The sequence below is a fragment of the Fusarium poae genome, chromosome 4, assembly GCF_019609905.1.
Source record: "Fusarium poae strain DAOMC 252244 chromosome 4, whole genome shotgun sequence".
Taxonomy (NCBI): Eukaryota; Fungi; Ascomycota; class Sordariomycetes; order Hypocreales; family Nectriaceae; genus Fusarium; species Fusarium poae.
In genome coordinates this window covers 2,581,905-2,594,173 of record NC_058402.1, presented here as the reverse complement: position 1 = coordinate 2,594,173, position 12,269 = coordinate 2,581,905, and the positions used below count along the sequence as shown (strand labels likewise).

At 42.8% G+C, this 12,269-nt stretch overlaps 1 protein-coding gene across 1 annotated transcript; it reads right to left on the bottom strand.

Moving 5' to 3' along the window:
- Positions 1-4,617: 4,617 nt before the first annotated feature.
- On the bottom strand, positions 4,618-7,524 carry FPOAC1_010904 (uncharacterized protein; the record flags this gene model as incomplete). The annotated part of the gene is made up of 4 exons (XM_044855291.1): positions 4,618-5,748; positions 5,808-6,774; positions 7,002-7,150; positions 7,396-7,524. The coding sequence occupies 4 exons, from the start codon at positions 7,522-7,524 to the stop codon at positions 4,618-4,620; spliced, it is 2,376 nt and encodes a 791-aa protein (XP_044702604.1).
- Between the last annotated feature and the right edge of the window lie 4,745 nt (positions 7,525-12,269).

The window sequence follows — 12,269 nt, the reverse complement described above, 5'->3', positions numbered from 1 at the left end:
TATAGCTTCTTATATACCTTATTAAGCCTCTTATAAAGCTATATAAATATAGGCTCTTTCTTACTATTAATAAGGCTAAAGTTAAAATTAATAATTAATTACTAATTAATAACTCTAATAACTTAGAAAAGATATATATTAAACCAGTTAGTTTTATATATATTATTAAGTCTTAATACTTTAGAGAATCTTTTTTATATAGCCTTATACTAAGGATAAGTCTAGAAAACTATATTAATATAGCTTAAATTCTATAGATTATAAGTAATTATATATATAAAATTATACTATTAAAGCTTATAAATTTAAGCTTAAGTAATAATTAGCCCTTTAAGAGCCTATTAGTAGATCTTTTAATAGTTATTATATATATCTTTTAATTAAAAATATAAAGGATTTTATAAGGTATTATATATTAAATTACTTATTTTATATACTAGTAGAGCTTAAAGGTATATATACTTAATAAGCTATATAAATTATACCTCTATATAGTATTAATATATAATATAAGTTAAAAGGTTAAGGGATTTTATATAATTATAATAGCTCTTATAAACTAAATAATATTAAATACTATTATTTTACTATAAGGTTTTTACTATAATAGTAAACTAGTAATTTATTTACTTTATTTAGCTTTTCTATATATCTATAGAGCTTAATTTTAATATATCTTAATAATTATATTTAAGGGTATAATAGCTATAAATTTACTAACTATTAATAATTTATAGTATTAATACCCTAGTTTTAATAAAGGCTATTTTATTTTTATAATAAAATAGCTATAAATATATAAAAAGTTTATTAAATAAAGGAAATTTAAGTAATTTAAGTATATTAAGGATATTATAATTAAATAAATTAATAAATATATTAAATTTATTATTTTTAATAATAAATAATAATTTAAATGCCTTAAAAGTACCTATTAAAATTAAAATATATAACTTATAGTAAATAAAGCTATAAGCTTAGAAATTTAATAATAATATAATAGTATTAATAGTAATAAAAGTAATAATACTATAAAGCTTAATATAAATTTAAATTTTATATAAGAATATAAGCTTTAAATAGATAGTAAAAATTCTCCCTTTTTATAATATAATAATAAAAATAAGAAAATTATTAATATTAATATTTAAAGCTAATATAATATATAAATTATTTTAATTAATTATTTATATAATAATAATTAATTATTAATAATCTATATAAATATATTTTATTAAATAGGCTTTAACTTTATAGATAATAGCCTTAAGGCCTTAGCCTATAGAAATAGTAATTAATATAATAATAAAGAAAAATTAATTATTATATTAATTAGTAATAAAAATAAGCTAAATATTTATATTAATTAATCTTTAATTAGAAAAAGCTTAAAAATATTAAAATTAATAATATATATAGTAATAAACTTAATATTATATTAATTTAATTTAATTATTAAGTCTTAGTTTTTTTATATTTTATTAAATTAGATTATATTAATTAGATTCTATAGAAAGAAAAGTAATTTAATATTTTATATTAAAAGCTAGATTAAAAGATTAAATTATTAATATAAAAGAGGTATTTCTAGAGATAATATAATTAAGTAATTATATACTTTAAATTATAAACCTAGAGATAATTATTTATATTATAAAGATATTTAAACTATTTAATAGTCTATAATAAATAATTAGCTATTTATTTAATTATAATAGCTAAGATAATAAGATTAATTAAAATTATTAGAATTTTAAAATATTAATTTTTTATATAATTATTCTAAGTTTAATAGGAAATTTTAAGCTTAATTAAAGGCTTTCTTTAAGGATTAATAAATATTATATAAATATATTATATAATAACTATTTAAGTAAATATAAATAATATACTCTATAATAAGCAGAGTCTTAATAAGTAGTTTTAACTATAGTTAAAAGTGCTTATAATAGTATTAAATTTATTAAAATTAACTAGGTTATTATCTATAATATATAATATTAAGGAAATTAAGTTAATATTAATAAAAAGGCTAAATTAAAGTAAATTAAGAGAAATTAAGTCTATATAGTATAAAAATCTAGCTAATTATAAGGCATTATACCTATTTTAGATATTATATATATATTATATAAGTCTATATATACAAATAGCAATATATATGTATATAAATAGTATTACTCACTGTTTTTAACCCCTTGAATCGTGGGGTCACATACAACGTCTCGCGTGCCCTTTACTTATGTTATGGGGTAATATAGACCTCGATGGATTATTAGACATTGCAAGGCGTGCGTTACCTTATGAAAATTCTGTTGACACTTGAGCACTTAAAAGTGGTGACAATGATGTGAGTTTAAGTTAGGTCACATGGACGTGCTGAACTATAGAGTGATATGTCCTAGCAGTCTGAACAGCTCAAAATCTAATATGGCTACTGATATAAGAACACACAGCTAAAAAGAAGGTAGATATTGCATTGGAAAATACTCCCTCCTCAGGGTATCAAAAGAATTGGCTGCCAGAAGCATGCCGGACGAAACTAGTAAGTCAGCTTACGCTATTTAGATCAGACCTTTTAGGCTGTTTATTATTATGTATAACCTAATATTTGGAAGGCCAAAATATCTGTTATCCAGTAATCCCTGTCTAGATACTCACATTTCAATCACTGATAGATTAGTAGGTAGTATGAAGGCAGAAACATCAATCATGTTCATCTCCAGGGTAGTAAGTTCAACCGGCAGACCCACACAGGGCCGACGAGCCGTCCCCACACAAGACCCGCTCCGACGGCCGGCAATATTATTTCCGGAGACGGAAGTCCGTTCTGTGAATGTGTGGGGCCAATGAAAGACGTTAAACAGGGTGGCGGCCGGCGTCCAGGAAAGATAAACACCAGAAACAACGGTGCAAACAATGCGCGACTGACACAAAGTTTTGCGCTGGACTTGTGATAAGCTGCCGCGACTGCGCAAACGATGGTCGCACTATCATGACAACTCAACTCGATGTGAAAGCGTAATCTGGATTTTGCAATAATCATCTGTATCTAGTACTCTGCCGTCGAAACGGTTCTCCCCGCATGGCTCAAACTTTGAATATAGCATGAGCTAAATCATCCTGATCGGATTTATGTCGTTTATTTCTGTCCACTACTCGTAACCGTATCCAGACTTGCGAAAGAAAAAAATTATGAAAAAATTACCCCGCGCTCGCGATGGAGGGGTAAACAAGAAGCGGTAAAGAAAAAGTGATGATGCAAGTGTCTCACGTGATACTGATCGAGGCCTGATAGCCAATCGGTTATCCAATCGTATCCGCATCGGTAAAGAGTGGAGATAGAGCGGTACGCTAGTACAGTTTTGATGGTGGGGGAATCAGATTTGCGGTAGGGGTGTAAATAAGATCACAACGTTGGCATTTAGTATTGCAGAATATCAAGCTGTGGACAGGAAATACGACAAAAGACAGACAAAGCGAAATAATATACAAGAGTGTGACAGCGTTGCAAAGTTTGCGCGAGCGAGTTCATGCATGCACGCGATTATCGGCCCGGTCCCGTCGGCGGGCTGTTCCGAGGTTTCGGGTTTTGCGACAGCGCAAACTGCCCTATGCGAAGTCAACGTTTGCCAATTCGCAACCATAACATCATTGTGGCTTCAAAATAAGAGCAAAGTGGTCGCATGGTAATTTGATAGATACACTGTGACTTTTGAGGATTTGGGTGGTTGGCGCATTGTTGTAGTTTGCATATTCTCCCCAAGGGTAATAGAAAAGTTGGCAGCTGGGAGCACAAGAGACGAAATTAGTAGGCCAGTTCGTGCCACTCAGACGATAGTTCCTAGAATGCTTACCTATTTTATACCCTAAGACTTCGGAGTCCTTCTGGACATCAGAAAAGTTGGCCGCTCGAAACATAAGGTATGAAATAGCAGATCACTTTGATGCTACTTATGATATGATCTAAGGTCGTTTGTTTTTGTACCCTAAACTGTAGAGGTCATCTTTTCTGCTACATACACACTAGTTCTCCTGTCGCACACTTACGCAATCACACGCATCAAACCTCAAGTTACCGTCAAGTATGCTGCATTGATACGAGCGAGGTAGCAAAGTTATAGAAAAGTTACAGACCAGGGAAACAAATCAGAAACAATACCCGCTGTCAAACCAGTCCGCTCCTTTTGTGCTGACGGGCAGATTCCTGAACATCCAGGCGGACCCTCTTGATCCCCTATTCCGTTTTGTGCGCTATCACAGACACGATAATCCGTATGCCTTTTGCTTGATGTCCTTCTAACCTCTGGGAGATTTTCCAATCCGCGCGCCCCCTTTCCCTTTCCCATACCGCACCTTATTTCTTCACAACTCCTTCACGGACATCCCCGAGGCTGGCGCGAGGGGCTGACAGTTAGCCTCGCAACATTTCTTCCAAACGCCGTATAAGGAGTGTAATGGTCAACTGACCGTCGTTATTACGCCCTCCTGAGTAACAATCATAAGTGGTGTACAAATGCCGCAAAGACACGGCAATGGGTGCTTTGAGATCAAGACCAGTATATACATACTACTAAATCGGAACCAAACTCTATGTGCACACGGGAGAGGCGCCGCTTACCGCTTGCGCTTCTTGGACTTGTCCAGAGTCATTGTCGCGGAGGAGATGGGCGCAGCAGGTAATAGCGCAGGCTGAGCAACGGCGGGAACCTCATCCTTCTTGATGGGCACTCCCATGTGACGACCGTATCGACCCTTTCGGCCGTTGCCCTCATCCTCACTAATGCATTGATCGGCGTTCAGACCAGCATCGCGACAACGGCCGCAAGGTCGCTGACGATCACAGCCCTTCTTGCTCTTTCTGCAGCGCTGGCAACGCGGCTTGGTAGATAGGTCGGGCTGATCATCTTCACCAGGAACAAGGGGAGTTTGTCCGGTGGATGCCACTGACTGCTTTCGTGAAGGGGGCATTGAGGCAGGCGACATTGGGCCACTGGGAACAGGGGGAAGCTTCTTGCCCTTGGTACCACTGGCGGGACGTGCGGCCTTGGAGGCCTTGTTCGAAGATGTCTTGGAGACAGACGAAGAGCTCTTGTGTTTTGAAGGAGCCTTCATGGTTTTGGCAGGCTTACCCTTGCCATTGGAGAGAAGAGAGTCATCAGCCCCGTCCTCGTAGTCAGCATCGTCGCCGCTGACTTCAACACTCTCAGGGGGTGGCATAAAGTGAGACTCGGTAGTCTGGTAGACCTTTCCGACACCGGAAACATCAAGCTTCTGGCGACGAGGAGGAGGCAACTCTGCTTCACTCTCGCTGTCGCTAGTAGCACCCGTGGAGGAAGCAGCATCGGCTATACCACTGAATGTATCGTCGACTGTAGACGCGGAGGTTCGGCCATGGGACATATTGGACATGTCACCGAGTCGCATCAGTTGAATGGCAACATCCTTGTCCTCTTCAGACACGCAGCTACCCACAGTGGGGTCGGGAGTAGGAATAATTCCCATTGCACTGCTGGTATATCCGCCACTATTTCGGTTGCGACCGGGTGTTGAATAAAGGGATGAATGTGTCATAGCATTGCTGTAGCCCTGTGGTGACTGCATGGGGCGAGGGGGGTTCGTGAAGGGATTTTGGTGAGGCTGCATGAAGGGAACCGCAGGGCGATGAGGTTCAACACGGCGAGCGGGAGACACGGAAGGGTTCGATGTTGCTGCCGGCATCTGAGGTGGTGCGAACAAGGGCAATTCCTGTGGCCCGTTGTCAGTCTCTGTGAGCCCGCCTTGTTAAAATGGCGGTCTCCACTTACCGAGCTTTCAAACTTGGCTCTCTTGCGACGACCACCTTCAACAATGTTCTCAACACTGATATCAGTAGTAGGAAGTTGATCCTTGTTCTTTCCAGAGGTCGAGTCATGCTCGTCAGTGCTGCTGTAACCAGTAATGCTGTCGCTATATAGTTCGTTGTGGCTTCGCGAGGCTGAGGCGCGAGTCTTGGAAGAGCGTGAGCGACCCTTCTTTCCATTTGTGCTGGTAGAAGCACTTCTTCGACCACGGACAGTATGGGGAGAGGGGCTTCGCCTCCGTGATGAAGGAGAACCAGGCCTAGACAACTCCTGTGCGCAGCGCGAGGCTTGAGGAGCAGGATAGCCGTTATCGCTATAGTAAGGATGGCTGGCAGCAACAGAAGGATTGTGATAGGGGTGGGGAGCATATGTCGCCGGAGATTCTTCTATAACCCTGACGTATACTACCATGCGGTCTTGGAAGTTCTCATATCGAGCGATCAAGGTATTTCCTCCATTGTCCTCAAAACTGACACCCTTTGTTGACCCGTTGGGACCCGAGTACAGACCATAGAAATTCTTAACGGTTGTGACAATCGAGTCGGTAGTATCGTGGGGATATATTTGCACTCGCATTGGCAAGCGCGCACGATATTGGGGGGAATCGGGGAACAGCAATTCGAATGCGACGTTCTTGGGAGTCACTGTCTGTTGAGGGGAGACACTGCCACCATTTGACGATGCCCCCGAAGCATCAAAGGCGATAGGCGACATGGAAGTCATCATGCGAGAAACACTCTGTGTTGATGGAGAAGGGCTAGATAGGAGATGTAGTAGGAGTATGTGTGGTGGTTGCGGGCTTTGCCTGATAGACTGGGCCCGACCCTGTTCACGGCAGACGGCAGACTTGAGGGCGGTGCGTATGACGACGACGGCGGCGGCGGACGGTGGTTCTCGTTGAAACGATAGCGATAGCGTATTGAAGTATATGCTGTTTATGTGTAGTTAGTAACCGAGAAATGGAAGACGACTGAGATGGTAATGAAGAGTGGTAGTGGTGTATGGGGAGAATGGGCCAGTTGACTGTCGGGTCTGTCTGCCCGGCGCTTCCTTGACTAGGACGGGACCACGGATGAAGGACAGAAGAGGGGAGATGCAGGGCCTCAAGATTGGGCCTCTATGGGAATCGCGCATGATAGCCAAGGCGATGGGACTTACCAGAGACGTCTTGATCCGTGTTGAGATGTTTGTGGCGGCGTTGAACAGTCGGCAAGAGGATGTGCATGAGGAAAAGAGGAGCCGGATGAGACGAGGTTCTTGGATTTTGTCGCTACAGATGAGGAGCTGGCTTCACTAACACGAACCCGCTTGCATTAGGGGAATTCAGCGTTAAAGTCCCCTGAAGAAGACATAGGAACCACCTAGCCTAGAGGTGGACAGAGGTGGACAGAGGCGGACAGATGTGGACATAGCGCTGGAGAGAGCCGCGATACCGCTGGAGAGCCTATAACCACAATGCCCGTCCACGCCCGACCTGAAAGCATAAGAGACGAAATTAGTAGGCCAGCTTACACCACTTAGAGTATGATTCTGAGACTGTTTGTTTTTGTACCCTAAGATTTAGGAGACTCAGCACAACATGGTTAAGTTGTTGGCGCTGAAATTGAGCCAGGGCTGGTTGGATGGCTTGCCCTGAATAGATCCATCCATTGTGCTTCCATTCGGTGAGGGACCCATCCATTGTGGTACCGCACCGATGAACCCGAACATCTATTCAAGGAACAGTCATGACGTGCCGTTAATTTCGGTACCAGTGGGTGAATCATTTTGAGTAGATTGTCAAATACTTTGAATGGAATATGCTTATGGACTTGGCCTTTCACATAATTGTGGTTATTAGGACTCACTTCAGGGGGGACAAGCCAGGGCGCATTCTCGATTGCCTTTCATGGTACATTGGACAAGTACCTACCTACCTACATAATCCTCTCGCGCGAACGAACCTAGAAAAGCGGATGCGGCGGTGCATTGCGCAGCGAAGCGCAGCGCAAATCGAAAAGTGGTCGACGGTCTTTTGCGCGCAATGCTGTTACCTACTATTCCGTCTTGTTTCCATATATTGGCAATCGCTTAAAGAGATGAATGCAATAATAATAACCATCAGCTTTCTATCTGGGTCTCATCTCCCTCCTTATGCTCCTGGCCTTTGAAACCCGTGCGGGCCAGCTATCAAAGAGACCGCAAGGACCTGGGGTCTGTCATATGCCGATCTCCAACAGCAAAGCAAGGCGCATACTTTAAACGGCGATGATGAGCCCTACGTGGTAGCCAGTATCTTGTTTAAGATTGTCACAATACGCCACTTTGAACTACAGTTTTCAGGAACAGGTCAAGTAGAAGATCAGAAGCAATGCGCCTGTGTCTGTTCCCATTCACGATGCTATCGAACACCAGCCAAATCGCGTATTCTTGTAGACTGACACTGGGGCTCCATCCTGCCAGGTATCATGACGGACAGGCAGGCCTCTATGGGTCGTCGTCCATTTCTGCGGACCCTAGCAGCATTGGTTTGGCTTGGCTTCCGCTTCCTTGCACTTCCGAACCTAGCCCAACCTAACCTCTCGACTCGACTCAACTCAACTTAAATCAAGCCAATTCGACTGACTGACTGATTGCTTTGCTGGCCATCCACTCTACCACTATCTCTAGACTCTCATCGGCCACTCGCGACCCATCCACTGCTAGCTACATATCCATTGCTCTAAAATTGGGCTAGGCGCTGGCCACCAACGACCAACAATCATAACCACACCCCAATGGAAAAGGAAACCTCCTCAGTCCAGCCCCTCTCTGTCCAGACCCCTCTGACACTTGGTCGGTGGCCTCGTGTGAGTTTTGTGACTGTTTGACGGCGACCCTCACCTCCAATCCGATCCAATGTGGTGTGGGCAGGCTAGGGACCAAGAGGAGACAACGAACAACGACAGCTGCAGTGGTTCCCACTAACCAGATGAGTGACCAAAATACTAGGTAACTATAGATGGAATTCAATGGTCGGCCTTACTTTAGAATATGCTCGGCGATATCGCTTGCTGAGCTGAGCTGCTGTCAAGCGCACAAACGCACACACTCAATCCCTCTTCCGCGCCCCAAAGGGAACATGCAGAGCTTATACAGAGTTCAGTGCGACCTCGCTCAGGGCTCGCAAAAGACTCGGAAGCCTGGCGCATATTGTCGATCATGAATCAATGGGTCTTTCTCAATATGGCGTTGATAAGCTTGTGCTTCGTAGACCCAATTGTGGTTATACTATAGATACATCGAAGCAGTTGGCTATTCCTTCTGTCAACGAGCGCACAACTGCAGAGCGGAGAGCTGTTGATTCAACGGCCCAAAGATGTCTGAGTTGATGGTTGCAAGAGATCACCGATAGCCAATCGCACTCAATGGCATGGTCGGCCAAGCTAGGGGACCTGTCTACTAACTAAAGGCTGATCATGTGTGTCGAACAAACTTGGCGCACGGTAGGCACCACGACCTCGTCTGTTGTTGACGAGGAGCTTCAGGAACCCGAAAGGGGACAATCTCAAATCACAATCAAGACAAGACAAGTGCTCGACTGTTATTAAGTTTGCGAAGCCGACCCCTTGTGCGCTGCTCAATCTTGAGATACTGGCACCGAGGAAACCCCCTTGGTGGCGATATTGATTATGACACTTTGATGTTCCAGTATTTTTTTTTACCACTAGACCTGGTCAATCAATGATGGATGTAAATAATCCATCAGCCCATTCAAAGGATCGAATGCGCTCTCATTGCTAATTGGAGCCAGCAACGCTATTTAGAACGCGCTTCGTGTTATTGACCGCAACTTAATGATGGCTGCTGGTCTGAGTTGCGCCAACTCTTTTCCATTACTGCGCATGCGCATCTCATTGATCACTTCGATTCGAGGGATAATGCGCTTATTAGCTTGCGAATTAATTCCGAGACATTAAAATCAGGGTGCCAAAACCCCAGCCAGCCTCAACTGCTTGCTATAGGTGCACAATCTGAAGGCGCTTGGAATAGTAAGAACAATTCTACATGACTGAATGCGCATGTTCTCTGCCCGCCGCCACTTATTGAAGTTTGATATGTATCTTTGCGATTCACAACAGCCAATTGTCAGTGCCATGATACCCCCCTCGTCGCGGCGCCTTGACCCGGGCGATCAATTTCCCTCGGTAGCTGGGGGATAAAGCTCAATGGGGTTTCATATTGAACCGTACAGGCAGCGGTCGCATTGATTCGTTCGTCGCGCACGAGGCAGTTGTTAGATGGCCACACGTTCAGGCTTGTTTTGTTTCAGCACGGGGTCAGATACGCGCACAGCGTGAATGTGGATGGTCTGGTATGGTGCCATGGATGCGATCGATCCATACTAGGTCATAGAACCACGGACTGTTTGCTGGTCTGGCAGACTTGAACCGGCCTGGACGTGTTGTTTAGATGTTCCTTTGTTTACCTCTACCTACCAACTGGACTACTATGTACCCTACCCTACCGTGTCTACCTACCCTTGCGGCCTCTACTGTATCTACCTAGGCAGGTTAGCACTATGCAGGTAGATATCGAGGTTGTGGACCCTTCTACATGCACTACAATGATGGTCCCAAAGAGCAAAGGGTACGGCATCGACAGACCATGCATAGTAGTATGTATTATCCTCAACTAAAACTAGCATTGGATGATTCGAATATCAGGAGCGAGGACCCTCAACGACCCGTGACGGACTAACTTAGTCTACCTTTACCTACCTATACCGTGCATATTTCGTACGGGGCAGCAGACCCTTGCCACACAATGCGATTCAGATTCAGAATTGCGCAACGCAGCGGCAATGCGCTCGCTTCACGTTGCCTCTTGAACAGACCATCTGTCGCAACATAAAGGTTCAAACTTTGCGCCCCTTGTCAGCAATTATAGTATATGATTGCGCTGGTCGAGGACGGCATGCGCCTGCTATAAAGCTCGATACTGGAGTTGTTCTGTTCTGCCTGTCTGTGTGTACAGGGTTACATTGGAGCAAAACATGCGATGCGCCCATCGTCCATCAAGCATGACGCTTGCGTGCACGTTGTCACCGCCCCGCCCTGGGTTATCCACGTTTGAATGCGCTGGCGCAAAAAAAAAAGGTCAACAACAAAAAAAACAAGATGCGACAACGGCAACATCCATCCATCGATCGAATCAGCGCTCGTCGCAGCCCATCTCGACCAAGCAGTCTGTGAGTGAGTGAGTGAGATTGAGACTGGCCTAATGTCTTTCTTTATCCCTCTCGGATAGTCTTCTCTGAGACTCCACCCTCCTGTGGCAAGCGAAATAATTAAACAATATTCAGCTTGACTCCCATCGCTCGCTCGTGGTACAGGGTTTGCCTGCCTATCTGCCTGATCTGATTTGCGATTCGGTTCATCATCTGGCATCCATTGCTGTGCCCAGAGGCCCGGCGCACAAAAGAAGATACGGTGTGTATTAGGGATTTATTGATCAATTGTACCCTTGCTTTTATCTGCCTATGCGTCTTCCAGTTTGTCAGTCAAGAATGTGACGAGGTTCGGCATTTGTTATGACTGCTTTGTCGAAAAGCCATCGCAAATCCTAGACTATCTGGCAGAATTGCGCCCAACCCGTGCTGGTTTTAACCATTGCCTCATCTCTCGTCACAACGCATCCAACTCGTTTGTCTGGCATGTGGCGGTCTCTAGATTTCCGTGCGTGTGTGCGTACCTTTAAAAAAAAAGATGCATCTCAACCATTTAGTCAGCCGCTATTGGTACCCGTTGAATCCCGTGTGATCTCTGTCGCACAAAAAGACATATTCCGATGTGAAATAGGTTGCGCAAAGTCGTAATCCACCGAGTCACACAAATCAGATGATCCGATCTAATCACGACGGTACGTACATACGTTTGATATTAAGAAAGTTCAATGGCACTGTCATTCGGCCAGGAACGTTGAATTTGCGACTTTTGTCTTTGAAGGTTCCATATGATAAAGGCACAAAACTCATGAGTCCCGCAACCTGTCGCACTGTTGTGAGACTGTAACGCTAAAATTAGTATCTCTAAGAATGAAACTGAGCTGCTTTTACAGTTGATGAATTGGCTCAATTGAAGCGATCCATGCAAGGATGGATTGATCTCGATCATCCTTCAATCGCATGTGTATCTTGCGACGGCAAAATCATAACAAAAAGACTCCATGGTCATTCATGAGAGGTGTCGCGGATTTGTTCTGATGATGATATATTATGACACGGCCCAGGATGTCAGAAATGGTGGCGTAGAATTGGTCTTAGTGCAGCTTGCGTGGTGGCTTGTCTTAATTATGAGGGGTGATGATGGCATCGCATAATGGTAAAACATCGTGATTCACCCAATTTCGCCGGACCCCTTTTCTTTCTCTTTCCTTCAATATTTGCTGGTTTTTGAATTTGCTCCA